At 41.5% G+C, this 20,707-nt stretch overlaps 1 protein-coding gene and 1 long non-coding RNA gene across 3 annotated transcripts in view; one reads left to right on the top strand and one right to left on the bottom strand.

The window, feature by feature from the left end:
- LOC144576559 (uncharacterized) overlaps nucleotides 1–20,707 on the top strand; it is a 247,185-nt gene that overhangs the window by 157,417 nt on the left and 69,061 nt on the right. The window lies entirely within an intron of this gene.
- The window catches only part of APOB (apolipoprotein B), a 42,592-nt gene continuing 23,935 nt past the window's right edge, over nucleotides 2,051–20,707 (bottom strand). For both annotated transcript variants that reach the window (XM_035273096.3, XM_035273095.3), the window contains exons 19-29: nucleotides 19,937–20,119; nucleotides 19,206–19,327; nucleotides 17,186–17,396; nucleotides 16,121–16,296; nucleotides 15,827–16,011; nucleotides 15,209–15,351; nucleotides 13,799–14,172; nucleotides 5,726–13,294; nucleotides 5,193–5,307; nucleotides 4,906–5,089; nucleotides 2,051–3,921 (exon numbers count right to left, since the gene is read on the bottom strand). In XM_035273096.3, the coding sequence (XP_035128987.2) occupies nucleotides 2,320–3,921; nucleotides 4,906–5,089; nucleotides 5,193–5,307; nucleotides 5,726–13,294; nucleotides 13,799–14,172; nucleotides 15,209–15,351; nucleotides 15,827–16,011; nucleotides 16,121–16,296; nucleotides 17,186–17,396; nucleotides 19,206–19,327; nucleotides 19,937–20,119 (10,864 nt within the window). In that variant the 3' untranslated portion in view covers nucleotides 2,051–2,319. The remainder of the gene's footprint in view (nucleotides 3,922–4,905; nucleotides 5,090–5,192; nucleotides 5,308–5,725; nucleotides 13,295–13,798; nucleotides 14,173–15,208; nucleotides 15,352–15,826; nucleotides 16,012–16,120; nucleotides 16,297–17,185; nucleotides 17,397–19,205; nucleotides 19,328–19,936; nucleotides 20,120–20,707) is intronic.

The following is a 20,707-nucleotide window of genomic DNA, read 5'->3' as shown; positions in this document are numbered from 1 at the left end:
GAAAGTCCTGCAAGGCAAGCAGGATAGATATTATCTCCTTTTCATAGGTAAGAGAACTGAGGCTTGCAGAGGTAAAATAAGTTGCCCAAAGTAAAAGCAAATAAAAAATGTAGCTATTAATCAAACCCAGAGAAGTATCCAGATATGCAGTAGAAGGGAGCAGGCAAAGTCCAAGCCCCTACAAGGATCCCTTCTTCTTCCAACTTTATTCAGCACGACAAAGACATTCTCATCAGGGGCCCTTTGTATGAGGGACATTGGTCAAATAACTGGGCATTGGGCACTGTGTGACTGCACAATCATTTTGAATTTGTGGCTATTTTTTCTTCCTTTCAGTCCTGGATAGATATCAACAAATGAGCACCGAGAATCTTGAACTCCCTTCTTCCCTCCAAATTAAGCCCCAATTCCAGGCCTCCTTTCAGTTTGAACACTCACTAGATTCCTGCTGCTTATAGCTCATCAGGGAAACTCTTACGGAACTATTCCATGTGGTGACCTGGGCTTTGGGTCTAATTTCCATGTCTCTCTCACTCTCAAAACTGACCCCTCATTTATCTGCATGTTGATTTGCTCGCCCATCCATCCATCCATCCATCCATCCATCCATCCATCCATCCATCATCCAACATACTTTCCTTGAGTACCAGATTCATATGCTACCATGTATTATAGCTCGCTAGACTCTCGCTCCTCAGTTCAGGATAGAAGACTATTCTTAAAGCTATGTGTTTCCTTTTCCAGGTAACGCCTGCGCATTTTAACAGTGGGCTTTACCAAGAGAATGTGAAGCTTTTTGAAAGAATGGTGGAGGTTGAAGAATTTTTGAATTAAAAAAGGGGGTCTTTTTCAAACAGACCTTATGTAGGACTTGGAAGGTAATGACCTCCAATTTCTCATTGCTTGCAAGTTACACTCTTCCTTCACTCTTCAGTGTCATGGAAAAGAACGTGCTGTTTTGTAGCTACCCTTGTCAGTGATATGAGTGCAAGTTATATTGCACAGGTTTTTTTGCAGCTTTCTCTTTCTAGAGCTCAGCTTGGAGGCTCTGACTGGACATTGCCAGTGTTTAAAATCAGAGTTTGAAGTGAGTGGATGTGGCAGGAGAAACCCTTGTTTTGTTTCTGTTTTTGTTTTTGTTTTGAGACAGAGTCTCGCTTTGTCTTGCAGGCTGGAGTGAAGTGGCACGATCTCTGCTCACTGTAACCTCGCCCTCCTGGGTTCAAGCAATTCTCTTGTCTCAGCCTCCCATGTAACTGGGTCTACAGGCACCTGCCGTCACACCTGGCTAATTTTTGTATTTTTAGTAGAGACAGGGTTTCACCATATTGGTCAGACTGTTCTCAAACTCCTGACCTCAGGTGATCCAACTCCCTCGGCCTCCGAAAGTGCTGGAGTTACAGACGTGAGCCACTGTGCCCAGTCAACCCTTGGGTTTTTATTTTACTTGGGATTGTTGGATATGATATTTGAAAAAAATAAGGTTAAGAGCCTAAAGAGCATACATGTATGCTGTGTCACAAAATTGTTAGGAATCTACATCTCCACCTCTCCTCTCCCACTCATACTTCCTTTACTTGAAAGGATCCTGGCTGGCAGAGCTGCAGGGAGACGTCTGGGGTCCCTGTTGCCATGAAGCCCTTGGAGCTAGGACTCCCTAGCTATTCCTTCTCCACTCCTGGCAGGCTGAGTGAAATAAAAGACCTGTTGTTTTATCTCAAAGCCTACCAGAGAGCCTTGCCTGGCAAAGGCAGACTGTCATTGAGGAAGACTATGTGGTACATGAAGACACACAAGGTGTTTCTCAGGATCAAAATATGTACAAGCCTTTGTGAATACTTTTTCCTTCTCACTTAACAAATGCAATTCCTGAGATCAATTACCTCTTCTTTATAGGCGGCAACATATTTCCCTCCACAATTTCTCCCTTTCCATTTTCATTCTGCTACTTAAATCACACTATATGTTCTAGAGGTTTTGCAGTGCCAGAACATTTGCATCAATGCCCTTGTTTCACTGTCTTTCAATACAAATGAGCCACATTGAGTGGTATGATACACAATAAAGACTCCATTTATTTGTTCTTCCTCCCGCAAGTTTAGCAAAATAACTCAGATCTTGATTTTCTTTAACTTGCAAGGATGCCAGCTTTGGTGCAGGTCCAGTTCATATGTGCTTCTGCTTGTAGTCTACTGCCTGCTGCAGGGCTAGCTCACTGAATGGTTTTATCAATATGTGCAGTTTGAGTTTTTTCCCTGCTATGTGAAAGTTCAATTGGAACAGAAGAATAAATGAAGATTGCTTTTGCTTTTAAAAAAATTAGAGGATGATAGTAAGTTCTCCTGGAGCAAACTTCATGAAGGGGTTCATGACTGTGGTTGACTGCAACTTTTTCAATAACTCTGTGATATATCTCAGAAATGTGTGGTAGTTTTCAATGGACAGGTCAATCCATCTTTTGGACTCAGCAATAAATTTTTCGCTGTAATCAGAGAGTTGGTCTGAAAAATCTTGGAGTTTATATCTAAACTGCTGGTGGTAATCAGAAATGATTGCCTTCATTGCAATGGCCCAGCTTTTAATTATTTTCTGAGCAGTGGTAGAAAGCTCTTCAATCTTCTCTTTCCCTTTTCCTTCTGCATCAGTAAGGATGCTAAGATATTCCTGAATATTTCCATGCAGAAATTGCTCAACTTGAGTTGAGAGTTGGGAAGCAAAACCAGAGGCACTGGCAGTATATTCAGAATGGAAGTCCTTAAGAGCAACTAACAGGTTCTTGATTAGACTGACTATCTTTTCTTCAAGTTCATAATATTTCACTGTCCAGCCAACTACACTTGGATCAAAATATTCTTCACGAAGGGCCATAATGTATTGATGGATCTGCTGTAACTCTTGAGAAGCTTCCTGAAGGTTGTTTTGAATAAATTCATTAAATGTATGTAGATTATGGCATAGGATTTCTTTCAGTATTTTAAAAAAGAATGGGATGTAATCATTGAAGATTGTGTTGATGTCATCTCGGATATGATTAGTAAGTTGAGTGAGTTTTATCTCTTTCAGCCTTTTAATGTCTTCTTCTATTTGAAAAATGAATTGTAAAAGCTGCTGAAGATCATGTAGCACCTCTGTGGTCTTTAGAGACTGCATGTTTTTAAATACTGTTTGGGCTTCTTCTGATAAATCATTTAACAGTTCCCTACACCTCAAGATTATATCTATTAGTTTCTGGCTCCTTAACTCAAAAGGAAGTTTAATCACTAGGTCTTGGAAATAGGAAAACAGTATTTCTGAACCATTATGGACTTTTGCATACACCTGGGACAGCACCATCCCTACCTCTCTTATGACCATAGTGCAGAGTTCATCTCTAGTGTATGTCCCAGGTTTCCCTGGGAACTGGAATCTGGGGAATGTCAGAAAATCAATGAGTGAGTCAATCAGATGCTTGATTTTCATACGGAATTCTTGAGTAACTCGTATCAAGCTGTCAAACACCTTATCCTTGAATCCCTGTAAACTGGCTTGGGCTTCCGGAGTCAACAGTTCCTGGTACAGATTCTGGGCCTTGTCCATCCACTTTTGGTAGTTCCCAGTGGTGCCAGTGGCTGCTTTCTGGAACCACATGTCCATGTCATCAATTTGCCTAATGGCCCCTTGATAAACCCATTCAGCCTTGTTCCGCAGATTTCTTCTCATCTTTGAAGACGCTCCTCTCAGGGTGAGCCCCGTGTGCTCCCAGTGGTACTTGTTGACATAGTCATAAAGGGCCTGTGTGGCCTTGGGCACATTGTCTTTCAGAGAGGTTAGCAAGCCAGAAGCTGCCTCTTCTTCCCAATTAACTTTGATCTGAAGTTCCTCATCAGATTCCTGGTACCTCAGCTCGGTTTTGAATATGGTGAGTTTTTTATCTGGAGAGGACTAAATACAGCAAACAAACAAATAAATAAATAAATAGAAAAGAACATGTTTTCAATCACTCCAATTACATAATACAGTACACTAAAACTTCATTAGCAGCTAAAAATAAAGATCAGAGAATCTTTCATATACTGAAAGGGATTTATCTTTCATATGTCAGTTCATGTTTTTTTAATGGTTAAATAAGTCTACTGTTGTTAATTTCTCTTTATCACATGCCCAGGAACGGATTAAAAAAATGCTTGGTGTTTGGCATTTACACTGTGACACTTAACATTAAAGCCTTCCTGGGACTGAAAACTGGCCAAGAGGAGGAGGGGGAAGAGAAAGAAGAGGAGAGAGAAGAAGAAGAGTTAGGAAATGACAGACAGGGAAAAAGATGTAGCAAAAAAGGCAAGTTGGAGCCCACCCAGCAGAGGGCCAGAATCCCACTATCAGTATACATTCTCCAAGCCCATGACAAACATTTAGTAACAGAAATAGAACCATGTTTGGTCTTATCCTGTGGTAATGTCATCCTCGATTTGACCCTGGCAGAGCTTGCAAATGACATGAGAGGAATTTGATGTATCTTATCTAGCAATTCTATTATGGGGAAGAATTTTAAAGTTTTCACTACTCCAGAAACCACCACTCTGTGAAAAATACACCCTGGCTACTATGATTTGGGTGATGAGGTATAACCCCTATCTTTCTGGATTTGCCCAGAATTAATAAATAATAGTGCTATATGATGTCATATGTGCATCTAAATAATAAATAATACTGCTATATAATGTCATATGTGCATCTAAAAATTAAAATCAGTCAAGGACTCATTGTAATACTTTCTAAAGAATATTTCATCAGAGAAGAAGCTGCTTACTGCCTGCCTTTCACCTAGTTTGGGGCATCTCTGAATGAATATTTGGCCCTGAATGAAATGTATCTGCCCCAATTCTCAACTTGCTCTTGGGGATGTGTCACACCTTAGGTGGTATTCACCTGAGGGCTGTAGTAGAAATTCCATTTAAAAAAATCATCATCTTCATCTATATCCATGCCCATGGTGCCTATGGCTGGGGAGGCTGCTGAGATGGAGAGGCCTTTTTCATCTTCCTGGTAGTGGAGATGGAGATCAGTGAACGCTGGGCTTTTGATATCAAGGCGTGCTTTTCCTTCCCAGTCTCTGAAAGCAGAAAAACAGATAAGCCATCACAAAAGGGGCATGGAGATGTTGAAAATCACAACGAATTTTCGAAAGGGATAAAGTTTCAATAAAAGCTCCATACTTCAGTCCTTCATATTTGCCATCTTCTTCGTATTCTGCGCTGAAGTCACGGTGTGCAAATGTTCCTTTAGTCTTACAGGTTAAGCTACCATTTTTGATTTCGAGTGTTTCCACAACTGTATAGGAGAGATTTTATATTTTATTAGATTCAAAACAATAGGATGCAAATATTTTCATTGTGAAAACTGAGAGAATTTTGTCCTAACCAGATACTTTACTTATGTTTAAAATATGCAACGTACAGCTCACAGTTGTTTGAACATAAATAGTTAAAAGACATTGTTAGTCCTAAAACCATTACAGAAAAATCCATTTTCTTTAAAGCTGTTTGTCTTGAATGGCAGTTCAAGACAGTTCAAGACAGTTCAAGACAGTCTGGTTTTTACATGTCGGGTATACACATATATCCTCTTACTTAAAATTTTGTGATATTGAGTAATTATATCTCTACTCATAACTAAATACATAATTATTTACTCATAACTCTCATTGAAAACACACAGTATCCAGGAGAGGAGGCAGGATATTTCTTACCATTTAGGTCATATTCCAGGAACTGTATGGTTGAGCTGCACGTGGAATCCAGGGCTGTTTCAAGATGATCTGCTTTGTTTTTCAAACTGGCACTCCAAGTGGCATTATACAGGGGAGAGGCTACCCCAAAGCGTGCAGTCAGTGCTCCAAAGGAAGGAATGAAAACTCCAGCAGGGACAGAGAACTTAACAGAAGGAATCTCAATAGTCTGCTCAGGCATGGTGATGGTGGGCAACTCAAAGTCTGCAATCTTCTTGGCTACCTTATTTAGATCCAAAACAGCACCGCCAACTGAAACACTTTTTGGAAGCGTGAACTGGGACACAGTTAACTGAGATTCAGGCACAGTTATCTCAAAAAAGGGAACCAAGGAGTCTTCTGGTTGAGAATATTTTGTTAACACATCAACTTCAGGGAATTTTACCTTGGGGAGTGTTGGTAGGCTGAGGGCAAATGATGAGGTTCTCAGCTTCTTATACATCTTTATTTCTCTGAAGTCAAGTTTGTAGGATGGAACCTGAAGATCTGTAAATGGGACATAGAACGCAGGCATGACAAGAACTAAATTTAAATCATTTAGTTTCAGTCCAGGAATAATGAATTCATCAGCCAAAACTTTTACGGGGATGGAGAATGAATAGCCATTGGGGTTTTTGGTGTACACCAAGGCAGTTGAAAGACGAAGATGCTGTCTCCTACCCATGCTGGTTGTTACATCCAGCTTTAGGAAGTCCCATAAACTCTTATCATAAACTGGTAGGATGATATTTTTGAGGAACCTTAGGTGTCCTTCTAAAGATCCTGCAATGTCAAGGTGTGCCTTTTCTTGGTCATTGGAAAGCTCGACATGGCTGTGGAGAGACCCAGAATGAACCCGAGCTTCACTTTTCCATCTGATCTTCTGGTTCTTAGTGTTAGCATTCAGGGCCACTTCCTGACCAAGGTAGGGGATATCAAGGAAGGAATTGGGTTGACTTGCCTGCACCTGAACAAGAGCTGACATTTCCCATGGAGAGAGTTGCAGGGTGGCTTTGCTTGTATGTTGTCCATTTGTGAAAAAGAGGCCCTCTAGCTGTAAGTGGTTTTTTGTACTGTGCTCCCAGAGGGAATATATACGTTGGAGAGTGGCTTCTCCAGCAAAATTTTCTTTTACTTCAAGGTTCCAGATATCATCAATTTTAGAAGTGCCCTGCAGCTTCACTGAAGACCGTGTGCTCTTGGAATTCAAGTAAGTGCTGGCCTCACTGGCAATAGTTCCGGAATATTCCCGTGTAAAAACCGAACCCTTGACATCTCCTTTGGTAGATGACTCAATGGAAAAGTAAGAGGTGTGGCTTTCCAAGCTGAGTTTATGGTCAACTGCCCCTTTAGCAGTAGAGTACAGCATTGGAGAATTGAAATCATACTTAAATTCCATGGAGGAAGAGACAGTAGGTTTTGACTTGGTATTTCCATTAAGTTCTTGCTTGAAATTCATTCTCAAAATTGGAATTTGGACTTTGGCGGTTGTTACCACTGATGCTTCCATATTTTTCTTGGTTAAGCTCACAGTACTGTTATGACTACCCTCCACAAATCTGTTGCTCAGAGACAGAGCTGTGGCTAACTTCAGCCCCCTTTTTCTCGTCAATCTTGTGGTGCCCTCTAATTTGTACTGCAGTGCATCAAAGACAGATGAAGATGAAGAAAGGAGATGAGCAACAATATCTGATTGGTTAAAAAGTTCAACATTGGTATTCAGTGTGATGACACTTGATTTGAAGGAGAAATCATAGGTAATATTGCCCATAGCAGGAATAAAAATATGGCTTATGGTACACAATTCCTTGAAATCTGGAAGAGAAAGCTTGAGATGTCTAGGGACATGGAGGACTGGCAGCTCTAAGGGTGGCAGTGTCAATGTATATGAAGGCACACGGATGTCAGAACCTGAGATGGTGAAACTGGGCATGCTGACTGCTTTTGGGATCACATAGCCAAATGCCGACATCTCTACAGTGAATGGAGACACTTCAACATTGACAACTGGAACAGTGTATCCAGGAATTTGAAAGGTCCTGGGGAGCTCATGAGAATTTTCAGCTTTGTACTTATCAAAATTAATTTTTGCTTCCTTATAGGATTCGGTGACAAAATCTAATGCATTGTTTCTGGCTTTTTCCAAATGCCTGTCAAAGGATTTGATGTTCTGACTGATAAACTCACAAAGCACGGCCAAAGGATTTGCGATGGAATGCTTGTGTTTGTTTTTCTTATACTGAGCTTTTATACTTAAATCAAATGATTGCTTTGTTGTTTTCAATAATTCCTTCAAGCCTGTTTTTTCCCATAAAGAGAAGTTTTTCTGTGGGGAAGTTGTGATCGCTGTGTAAGGTAGAAGCATTTCAGGAATTGTTAAAGGAAAGTTTAAGAAATCCAGATTGGCTTCTCCATTTATTCCTACATGGGCCTCCATGTTGTTCTCGTTGTTTTCAGCAGAGAAATTTTGGCTGTACTTATACTGATTGAACCTAGCACTTACTTGCCAGCCTGCTTGCTGGGCACTGGGACTCAGAAACAGTGCATAGTTATTCAGAAAGTCTATCTTCCCTGTCACCCTTATTGGAAAACTAACTTTCAAATTTCCCTCATTGTTTGTGGATACAGTAATCTCAAATGGCTGGGCTGAAAAGAAAAGAGAATTTTTCAAAGTTCCGATAACTTTTCCATTTAAATGAGCATCATGCCTCCCAGTTAACTCTGCCTTCCCTTCTCCAAACAGTGCCGTGCCTTTAGCAGTTAGAACGCTGCGGCCCACGTGCTGGGATTCAGCTCGTGATTGAATTTCAAGTTTAGAAAAGTTGAGGAAGCCGGATTCATAAACCAAGTTCTGGTTTACTGTGAGGTGTTTGCTATTGATCTTATTGGATAATTCAAAGGAAGTGAGGGGTCCTTCCATGGTGAAGCTAATTTGTGATTCATGTGTTCCCTCATCTGAGAAGTGGGGGCAGGCCCATTTCCATGACCCTTTTCCAGAAGAAGTCCATGCTACGTGACCAGCTTCCAGCAGTGTCTTGACCTCGTTGCGCAGGTCAGCCTGACTAGAGAAGTCCAGTTTGGGGATGTTCAAATTGTGGAAGTACTTAGTGTTGCTATCCAGGGTAAGCTGATTGTTTATCTTGACAATCGCTCCATTACTAAGCTCCAGTGTATTTTTTTCTGTGTGTAAACTTGCCACTGTGTTTGATTTTCCCTCGATAGCATTTCCAAAAAACAGCATTTCACTATCATGCTCTGTTCTCAGGTACTTGCTGGAGAACTTCACGGACTCCTTCAGAGCCAGTGGATTAATCTTAGGGGTTGAGAGTTGTGCTTTTGCTTGAAAATCAAAACTGAGAACTTCTAATCTGGACTCTCCTTTGGCAGTGATGGAAGCTGCAATACCTGCTTTGTTCACTGAAGTGGTTTCATTTTGTATGTCCGCATTTGCGTCTAAAGTGAAAAGAGGAGATTGGATTTTCAAAATACCATACAGCTTGCCAAAAGTAGGTACTTCAATTGTGTGTGAGATGTGGGGAAGCTGGAATTCTGGTATGTGAAGATCAGGAACTTGAAAATCACTAAGGTTGAGATTTGGGATTACGAATTCTGGAATTGCGATTTCTGGTAAAGGGAAGTCTGGCAGGGTGATTCTCGCTAGAGGAATGTCCTCCACCTTCAGATCCCTGAGGTATGATTCTGGAACAGGCCACTGCAGGTCACTGTTTAGCATCTGATCAATGGTTCTGATGATCTTTACTTTTATTTCTACAAAGTCAATTGTAAAGGAAGGAATGTGGAAGGTGTTAAAGAGAGTAAATTCTGGTGTGGAAAACCTGGATGGGATTTTTATATCTTTCAACTCTTTGAAGTTTATCTGAACTGATGGAATCCTCAAATCTGTGAGGGGGACTATGAAATCAGGTGTCTGGAAGGTAGCTTTCTGAAGAGCCTGAAGACTGACTTCAAAGGCAGGCACAGTCCCCAGGATGGTCTTGATTTCGGGAACAGTGAACCCTCGCTCTACCAATGCTTTCACACGCTCAGCCCAATCTTGGATAGAATACTGCTCTGCAAAGTCAGTAAGGTTCTTAGCAGCAAGAGTCCACCAGTCAGAAATGTAGGTGACAAGTGTGCTATAAACCTGGCCTACCAGAGACAGGTATCGTTGAAGTTCCTGCTGAATGTCCATTTGATACATTCGGTCTCGTGTATCTTCTAGGGTCTCTCGGAATTTCGCCCTCATGTGAGCAAAAGATGCTGAACTTAAAGCATCCTGTAACCAATCGATGATTAAAGTTATTTTGGTGTCCTGTAGGCTTTCCAGATACACTGCAACTGTGGCCTTGGTGTCCTCTAAAAACAGTTTCAATGCTTTAGCTTTTTGTGGTAGCTCCAGAGCCTGAATTTCACCATTGAGTCTCTGAGTCACCTCATGGATTTTGTTATTGGTTTCATTTACAAACTGGTGGTAATCAAATGACCTTAATTTCTTTATCAACATGTCAAGGAATTTGTTTACATCTTCAATGAATGTTTTAAAAGATAATTCATCAAGCTGCTTCACAGCATCATCAATAAGTCCAATCAATTTCTCAAAGTAATCTTTTATCTTAACTTGTTGTAGGACATTGCTTAGTTTCTGAGTAGTCTCCTTCAACTTGAATTGGTGGGCCAACTCTACTGATTTATCCATTAAAACCTGGATTTGTTGGTCTATTTCATACCTCTCAATTAACTCATGGACTTTGGTTCTGAAGGCATTGATTTTCTCAGCTACTTCAAAATCCCCAATAAGATTTATAACAAAGTATTTGACATACTCAAGAATGTCATTTATTCTTTCAAATGAAATTGTAGTTCCCAATTGATCTAAAAGCACTCTAACATCAGTGGCCTCAACATATTGTTTTAACTTTCCAGCTAGGTGCTGCATGTCTGTATTCTGTATGTGTCTCTTAACCTGCTGCAGTTTTTCTTGTATCTGAATTCTGATTTGGTACTTAGTATCCACATTTTGAATCCAGGATGCAGCACTACTTCCAGTTTTGTTAAAATCAATATTTTCAATAAACAAATGTAGATCATGGATTGTTTTTACTAAATTTACACGAATATGAAAATCCTCATCAAGACTTCTTAATTTTTCAATGATTCGATCAATAATATTAGCAATAGCTATTTTCAAATCATGTAAATCATAATTATCTTTAATATACTGATCAAATTGTATCACGTATGTCTGCAGTTGAGATAGTTTTTCATTAAAGTTGATTTTGGCATCATCTAATGCAATTTGTATATCATTTTCTGTAATTCTGTACTTATTTGTAAGAGCAGTCAGTTTCTCCTTGGCATGTGAAACTAGTCTCTCCCAATTGAATGAATTCAGATAATTATCAACTTGCTGTGGGAGTTTGCCCAGGGCTGCTCTGTATTTTCTTACAAATTGATTAATATTGATGTGCTTCAGGTCTCTCTGCATGTGTTCCAGTATAATTATAACGGTTTGTTGATTCCTCTCAAAATATTCTTGCAGGGTTTCCAAAAATGGGAGACTGATGGCATGAACATCTTTGTTTTTATCATACTTTACAAAAGCAACAATCGTAAATTCTTGGGGCGTCTCAATGGCATCTTTCATCTCTAAAGCATCAATGACATTGACAGGCTCACTGAGTAAAAATGGCACTTTAATTGGGGAGTCTAGTAGAGTTAGGTCAGCCAGGGCTCGTCCACTAAGTTCCACACCAATTTTGTCTTTAGTGTTATAAGCCTCCAAGTCCTGGCTGTATTCATTGTTGTTAAATTGGGTCTTGAGTTTCCAGGTGCCCATCTGCTCAGCTGGAGTAAGCAGGGCACTGGCTTTGTGTTCAAGAGTTGTACTGATGCTTTTCCTAGACATGAGATGATGACTCGTGGAGCCTTTGTAATCATGAGAGAAAGTAAACGCCAGAGGTTCTGCTTTCAACAGGAATTTGCTATACAGCTGCCCAGTATGTTCTCCCCAGAGGGCGAGTTTCCCATTGCCATTTGTATGTGCATCAATGGTCACGGTAAATGGGGCCATTACAGAATGGAAGACATTGCTGAAATGCAGTGAGTCTGAATTATAGTTTGTGCTGATGTCAACAGCTGAAGCCAGCCCAGCGATGTCTGTGTTGAGCCGATGGCTAAACTCCACACCCTGAACCTTAGCAACAGTGTCTGCTTTATAGCTTGCTGATAAGGCAGCATAAGCGATGGTATAGATGTGTTTTATTTCATTGTTTCCATAGGCTCCTTTTAGGTTACCAGCCACATTCAGCTTCAGAGGTTCTAGCCGTAGTTTCCCATTGTTGGTCACATCCAGAGCATTGTATTTCAGGTCATTGTTTATAGTAGTTACCAGAGAATAGGGCTGTAGCTGTAAATTAAAAGTTTGCTTATAAAACTTGTCAGAGCCGTAAATGTTGTCAAGTTTTGAAGAGAAGTCCAGTGATAAGCCTGCAATGTTCAGACTGTTTGTGTGGTCAAGTTTCATTTCATTGTATGAGCCCATCATGTCGTTTGAGAGCTTAAGTCCTTCTTGACTGATCTTGAAGTTGAAAAGGTTTTTGCTGTCAACACCCAGAATCATGGCCTGATAAGCACTTCCCAATGATAGCTCTGTGAGGGCGGCTTTCCCATCTAGACTGAATTTTGCATGGTGTTCCCTGAAGCGGCCATTTGCTGTTAATTTCACAGATGCCCCAGAGAGGCCAAGCTCTGCATTCAGTTCATTCTCCAGCACCAGAGGACTGTACTTCAAGCTGGTCATTGCACTGGTAGATACTCCATCTTGGGCAATCCTTAGTGTTGCCTTGTGAGCACCACTATTAATTTTGTCAGTGCCCAAGATATCAGCATTTAACTCAAGACCATGGGAATTCAGCGATCCAGAAAGCAGGCTGAAGAACCTCAGTGACTCATAATTGGCCTGATATTCAGAACGCAGCAGTGCATTTTGCTTAGAGAAGGTCATATCCATCTTGTTAGAAGTGGCAAAGTTCTTATACTTCCCATTGGTGTCAGATTTTAAGGTCAGCTCATAGTTCTCATACTTCAGGGAAGCAGTATTTTTAATGATGCCACTTTGCAGATCAGAGGTGGAGGTGAGGGAGAGGGTTCCATCTTCATATCTTCCTGTTATCTGGTTGGTGCCTTGGAGGTAGGTGGAGTTAAACCTCAGGTTGGACTCTCCATTGAGCCGGCCAGTGTGGGGATCCCTCTGACAAGACAGGCCATATGTGCCTTTGGCATAGAACGAAGAGACTCTGAACTGCCCATCAATCTTGACTTCTTTGACAAACAAATGTTGTTTCTTTTTTGAGTCCAAATGAACTGAAGCAGACATCTGTGGCCCCCAGGCACTAGATGCATCAAATGTTAGTAAACCTTTTGAGACTGGGTTGTTTCCAACTTTTTCTACATGACTGAATTTGATATTTGAATTTAGAAATTTGTGGCGTAGAGACCCATCACATGACAGTGTGAGCGTATTCTTGTGGTCATACGTTGTTTCTCCAGATCCTAATGTAAGAATGAAAAGATTGTTTAAATTAAGCAATACATTTCCAAAGCAATCTGTATGTTAAAGTCTTTCATAATAAAGTCATATTTTTCTGGGCCAACTGTGCAACAGACTCTTCCATCTGTAATGCAAACATAAAATCTGATAGGAAAAGGCATTCCTCCAGGAAGCCTTTCCTGACCACCACAGGCCTTGTTTACGTTCCCTTGCTGAGTGCTTTCACTCTAACTTATGCTTAAAAACTATATTCTATCATCACACTTCTCAAACTGAATTATAATTGCTGGCGTATCTGTCTTTTTTCTGTTACCGCCTACTATGATATTTAACACATGTGATATATTTAATAAGTATTTCTATTTGTTGAATAAAATAAAAGACTTCCAAGTAGCAAGGAAGATTTTCTGTTAGAAAGCCCAAGTCCTTTCCTCCCTGGAGGAGGCTCTCCTCTTAGAGTCTGCAATGAATTAGCCCTATGCACCCTTTACCTGAGCATAGCTCACCTTGCACATTGTAGGAAAGCAAGTCAACCACAGAGTCAGCCTTCATGTGGTACGAAGCCCGAAGGCTGAAATGGTCTGTGCTGGTGTTGCCACCAGTGTAGGAGGCAGACCAATTGTACACGTTGCTGTAGACATTCGTGGAGAGGTCTAGAACACCCAGGAGAGGCACTTGCAGTTGATACAACTCGGGAATGGTAAAAGTAGGGACTTGGAATTCTTGAGATGGCAGATGGAATCCCACAGACTTGAATTGGAGGGCTGGTGTCCTAATGGTCTCTAACATCTTTAGATCTCTGGAGGATTTTCCACCAAAAGGCAAAGGAATCTCAATTTTCAAACTGTTCTTGTTCAAGGTATATTTGACCCGGCCATCGCTGAAATGAGCGACAAAGAAAACATCCCCACAGTCAGACATCAATCATTCAAAGTTCTCTGCCTCTGACCTTCACAGAAATATCATACCTGCCCCATTCTCAAAGCCACTCTGCAGTTTTCCTTGAGCTATTCCTATGCCTGGACCCCTTTGCTTTTACCTCCACCTGTCAAACACTCAAATCCTTACAAAGCTCTTCTAAGAGCCACTCCTTATCATTATCATCCCACCTAGGTTAAAGCTAATTTGTTTTGTTCTTACAGTTACATAGTCCCTTGCACCTTTCTCAAAGAGCATGTCATAATTTTGCTTATATAATTAATTATTTGTCATTTGTTTGTGTCTACATGGTATCTTCCTAAGCAAAAGGACTATACCTTATCCAGTTTCTATCTTCTCACTGAACCTAGTCTAGCATTTTGCACATAGGAGACACTTGATACAATTTTGCTAAACTGAATCGAGGCAACTTGATTTGTGGAAAGCACATAGATGTGGAAGTCAGTAAGTCTGGGTTAAAGTATTTTCTTAGAATGCCGCTTCTGTTTACTGCTCATAGACTGTTCTGACTCTCTGTAGCTTAACAGCAAACCTGTAGTCAGTAATGCCTCTAGCGATAGCGAACTCTTCACAGTCAGAGGGGGAATTGGCTTATAATGGAAGAAAGTTGAATGGTTTTCCAATTCAAGTTATACCGAATAAAATATCTAAGGGTGAAACTAACAGAATCCTATTACTTTCTTAGATTCTTCCTGATAGGGTTGGCGTTCCCATGTTTAATAATGCAGAAATGCCCTGGTATTTGTGCTATAGCTAGTAAACTCCTTAAAATGCTGAAATCATTTCCCTTGAAAATTTAAATTTAAAATGTCTAAAACATGCTATGTAAAATCCTTCATTTACTTCACATGGTTCAAGAAGCTTTGCTGGTTTCTTCTTTTTTTTTTTTTTTTGAAGCGGGGAGGAAGGCAGGAAGGAAGGGAATAAGGACGGTAGCGAGGAAGGAAGGGATGAAAGAAGCTGGTTTCTTCTTTTACCTTTTTAAGAAGAGGTTTTCTGGGATGTCGAAGTCTGGCCATTCCATGTTCTGGAGGTTCAACTCCAGGCCACTGAGGTGATCTTGCAAAGTCTGGGCATACGGAAGACTCTCAGATGCCTGCTGAAGCCATGAGTGCGTTGTCTATAAAATAACAGGAGATTTTTAAGGTAATGGGCATGAAGAGCCTCAAAGAGCAATAAATATTAGGCAAAAATCCAGATTTGATAAGTTAATTACTAAGCAGGACAATGCACTGAAAGTTAAAAATAAATCACAGAAAATTATGAATCTTGGTTGCCAGTCACTGATCTCTGCCCACATTTATAAAAGGAATGTCTAACATAGTCAGCTTCCTAGCTAGTGTCCCAAAACTTCCTTTGATACCACTAGGCTAAAAACTGTTTTGCTTAGTAGCATTTCGTTGATTTGTGTCACATTCAGCTTTGTGTAACTGGGTAACTACACATGTATGAATTTTTTTTCCTCCCCAAGAATTCCCTGGGGGCAGGAAGCATGCCTTATATGTCTTTGGATACCCTCCTGTACCTGGCTCCGAGTTGAGGATGTAATTAGCACTTATACCCATGTATTTATTGACTGGCAAACTCATACTTACGACTACTAATTTGGAACCCATGTGCCATAAAGTCATGTCTGTTGGAGGAATTCTGGTATCCAGGATACCAATGACACCAAAAGCCAAGCTCCAAAGATAATCAGAGATATCAGGGAAATTGGAAGCCATTTTTTTGGTATCTACATTGGTGCCTGTGTTCCATTCAAATTCAATCTTCTCTTCGTCTGAAAATATATAGGAAATAGTTATGAATGGTACGAGGTCAGCCTGTAACCATAGCTCTCAGCCCCTGCATTACTTTGGAAGTGCTCACATAGGCGAAGAGGCACATACCATAATGCCACGCCAGCCTCTTGGAAACTGTGGAGCCATAAGCTGTAGCAGATGAGTCCATTTGGAGGAGCAGTTTGGCAGGCGACCAGTGAGTAAGGATCTCACTTCTGGCTTCTGCTTGCAAACGGGGTATGGAAATTACACCTTTGATTTTTCCTTCTTCCTTTGTGTCACAACTATGGGAAAGAAAATCAGTTGGCATTAATGATTTTGTCCTTTCAAAGGAGATATGCAGGATTAAACAGAAGTTCCATTTGTGATGATCAAAACCAGATACATAGATGCTTCGGAGAAACAGCCATAGATCAAACTCATTGACTTCTAAAGCCACCATTCAGCACAAATTAAGGACTTTGCAAGCAGGTTTAGGAGAAAGAGAAGCCTTTTGAAAACTGAACCCTGCTCTGCTATTTACTAGCTCTATGGCTTTGGCCAAATGATTTCACCCCTTTGAGCTACCATTTCCTTATCTGTGAAACAGGAAAACTCACACTGATCTTGCAGTTTATTGTGAGGTCCAAGATAATTTCTTTAAAGCACACAGCACTGTGCTTGATACATTAATAGTAAGTGCCTGATAAATGGTAGGAAGATACAACTGGACATGCGCAGAGGATTAAAATGTTGAGGGCTTGGCTGGGCGCAGTGGCTCACGCCTGTAATCTCAGCACTTTGGGAGGCCAAGGCAGGTGGATCACAAGGTCAGTAGATCGAGACCATCCTGACCAACATGTTAAAACCCCGTCTGTACTAAAAATATAAAAATTAGCTAAGCATGGTGGCACATGCCTGTAATCCCAGCTACTTGGGAGGGTGAGGCAGCAGAATCTCTTGAACCCGGGAGGCAGAGCTTGCAGTGAGCTGAGATTGTGCCACTGCACTCCAGCCTGGTGACAGAGTGAGATTCCATCTCAAAAAAAAAAAATAATGTTGAGGGCTCTATCTGCCACTCTGATTGTAGACCAGGGACAAACATGGCTTGATCAGGTGTAAAGTGAAAAAGGAATAAGAAAAAGAACCACCCAGGCCTGCAGCTCAGGTTAGATGACCCTCAGCCTTCCTTACCTTAGGTGGCCCATGAGGGCAGCCTCAGTAATTTTCTTGTTCTGAATGTCCAGGGTGAGTCTATAAGACTTTTTGCCCTTGGTAGATTCATCATGAACTCTGAGAATTGTCCCGAGGTCAACGTCAAAATCTGGAATTTGGACTTCACTGGACAAGGTCATACTCTGCCGATTATATTTGAATGTCATGGTGGCCTCAGTCTGCTTCACACCTGGATGAGTGTATAAGGGAATGAAGAGATGTGTGGTAAGAAGCTATGTTTTGGAAGGAAAAAGAGGGAAAGGTAGAAAAACCCCAAGGAATCAATGTGCTTAAACAAAAAGTTCAGGATTTTACTGAAAATTTTAAACTCAGTGGTGTTCATGCATGCAAGTCTTTATGGATTGCCTATCATGAGCCTATTCTGTGCTGGGCCCTGCTCTTGGCACTGGGGAGTCCTTACTTTTATGGGGCTTACATTCTATTAAGGAAGGTGTACAGGCAATAAACAAGTAACTTGCCCACGTCAGATGGTAATGAATGTTATGAAGAAGAGCAAAACTGGATACAAGGATGAAAGATAGAAAAGGATAGAAGAAGTGGTATTTCATACTTGGTGGTCACAGGCGTTCTCTCTGATAAGAGGACATGTGGGCAGAGACCAGAATGAGGAGAGGTTGGAGCCATGATGAGTTCTGGGAGGAGCGCATTCCAGGCAGAGGGTCAGAAATACAGAGGCCCTGAGATGGGGAGCACTTGGTTTGTTTGTGGAACAGCAAGGGCTCACAGTCCTTCTGGGCCAGGGAGACATGACATCTCTACATGACTCTCCATCCAAGATGCCTGTCCTGATTCCTTGCTGCCCTTGCCCTGGGTGTCATCTCCCAACTCTTCCTTTCTTTGTAACAAGATTCCCAGGCGTCCTTCGATCCATAGGCCCGTCCATTTTATATCCTTTGTAAAACCTTTTACCAAACTCTAGTTCCCCAGCATACCCTGCTCCTCCAATGCTTTCTCTCATGGGATTTTCTTCCTCGTTTAATTTTGTGATATACCAACCCTATACAAAATTTTTTCCGAAGTAAACACCTAAATTTGCCCCATTCCCTAAAACCTGCTCCTCCAGTAGCCCTTTCCATCTCAATAAATGGAAGCTCTGTTTTTTAGTTGCTCAGGCCAAAAACCTTAGATTTGTCCTAATTCCCACTTTCCTCTTATACTCAACATCCATGGTATCAGCAAATCTTGTCAGCCTTATCTTTAGAATATGGCCAGAATCCAACCCGCTCTCATATTTCCTCTGCCATTGCCCTAATCCAAGACAGCACTGACTCCTGCCTGGATTATTGTGATAACCTACATATCAGTTTCTCTTCCCTTGTCCTGCCATAGTTTTTTCTCAACATAAACATAAATCAAATCATGAAGATTTCCCGGTGGCTTTCATGTAATTCATAGGAAAACCAAAGTTCTTACCATGGGCTATCCCTCCTTCACCTCCCCGTATCTCTGTGTCCTCATCTTCTACCTCTTTTCTCCCTGGTCTTTCTGCTCCAGCCATACTAGTCTCCTTCCTTTCCTTGAAACATGGCAGTAATGTGTCAGCCTCAGGGCCTTTGCACCTGATGGTCCCTCTGCCTGTAACAGTCTTTCCATATGGCTTCTTCTCTTACCACTGTTAGGTCTCCTTATGCTCACTTTACCAGGGAGACTTTTTCTTATTATTCCCAATGCATTACTTTCCCCACCCTTCTTCCTGCCTCCTACTCCTAGCCCTCCTTAGACCAGTCTGTGCTCTGTTTTCCTACCCAGTTCTGATCTGATATTCCAAATATTAACTAGTTCGGTTTTTCACTGTAACTTCCATGAAGGCAGAGACTCCATTGTTCACTGTTCTAGGCCCACGTCTTAGAATAGGTCTGCCGCCTATTGGGCACTCAGTTAATATTTGTTAAATAGGTTAAATTACAGGTATTCTCCTCATGAACTCTGAACCTGAGACTGAGAGCAGAGATGAAGCAGCTGTGTTTTGAATACTCACCTTCTGCTTGAGTTACAAACTTCAGGGTGTCCACCAAGGCTCTGTCCTCTCTCTGGAGCTCATAGGTTGCACTGACAGAATACTGTTCAATCTCTCCCGTAGGCCTCAGTTCCAGCTCTAATCTAAAGATGTTACAATGAAGATAGCACATGTTAGAACTTTCGAGGATGGTTATAATGTCCCCAAAATGATTCAGCCTCAAATGCAATAAAAATATAGTCCTCATTTTCACATTGTCTCTTGCCCATAACTACAATGACCTTTATAATCCCTCAGTCCCTGCAAGAACCCAAGGCAAAGGCAGATGCCAGGATTCCCAAGGCTTTGGAAAAGCAGCGCAGGAGTTGACTGGTTGTTTCAGCAAAACTGAGAACAAGCACTGGAACTTGAGGGGGTCTGAAGACAAGACACCGCCTAAGTACAGTGAAGGCTTCAGGCACATTGGTGGACTCCAGGAAGCTCATAGCAATGGGTTTGGAGGCTCAGAAGCACGGACACTGAATTGGGAGCAAATTGGGATCTGTGTTGTGATCTTATCCCATGCATAAGGAAGCAAAAGGGGACACCCCATGTGATGGCCAGAGGACCCTGCTTTAAATACCCAAAGATGGTACAAACCCAGAAGGCTAGTGATAGGGGTCTATGGCCCAGAGCATTTTCCCTTTGCCATGGTAGTTGGCCATGGTGTGGAAGGTGAGAAGATGCTGGGCTGGGTACTGAGCATCTCTCACCTGGTGTTCCCTGTCAGCGGATAGTAGGAGGCAGAGTCTGTGGAGCTGGCGTTGGAGTAAGCGCCTGAGGTGCAGTAATTCAGGCCAGTAAAGAATGGCTTGCAAGTTGACCAGGACTGCCTGTTCTCAATGAGAGGTGGGATCTCTTCCGTTTTGGTAGTAGAGACCAAATATAATATGTTGCTGGTGAAGAACAAAAATACCCGAGTTATTGCTAAGTCATGAAACAAAATGAACATGACAAATTCTCAGGGTCCTCCTGCCTTAGCTCTCCTCAGTCCACACCTGTCTCTCATTATTTAATTTACTGAGAAATAATAATAGAAAGAACATCAACATGACAAGCCATTGGAATGACTCTAAAGCTTGCAACTGAGTTATTTCCATCTGTTACCTGTAATCCCCACAATAGTAGGCTTAGGGTTCTCATTTTACAGAAGCAGAGGCTCAGAGATGTTCAACAGCTGATCACAGGGGCTGAACTTCAGTGTGCCTCTTCCTTCCTACGATGCAGGGCAAGAGAAACTCTGTCTCTCTGATATGAAATCCCTTACCCTCCACCTGCTTCCTTCCACCAGCGTTAAGCACACTCAAGTCTCTTCCCCTGTGTCCCTCCCCTATGTGCCTTTCTTGCTTTCTCTTCTCTCCCTCACCATCAAGAGAGTTGTCTGCCTTTGCAAGTCTCCACTTTTTCTCAGTGTGCTGCACTAAACTGTGTTCTGACTGCTCACTCTGTCTTCTGAAAATGCTTCCCTCAATGTCTGTAATGCC

The sequence above is a fragment of the Callithrix jacchus genome, chromosome 14, assembly GCF_049354715.1.
Source record: "Callithrix jacchus isolate 240 chromosome 14, calJac240_pri, whole genome shotgun sequence".
Taxonomy (NCBI): Eukaryota; Metazoa; Chordata; class Mammalia; order Primates; family Cebidae; genus Callithrix; species Callithrix jacchus.
The sequence above is the reverse complement of the archived record's forward strand: the minus strand, read 5'-3'. Positions and strand labels throughout refer to the sequence as shown.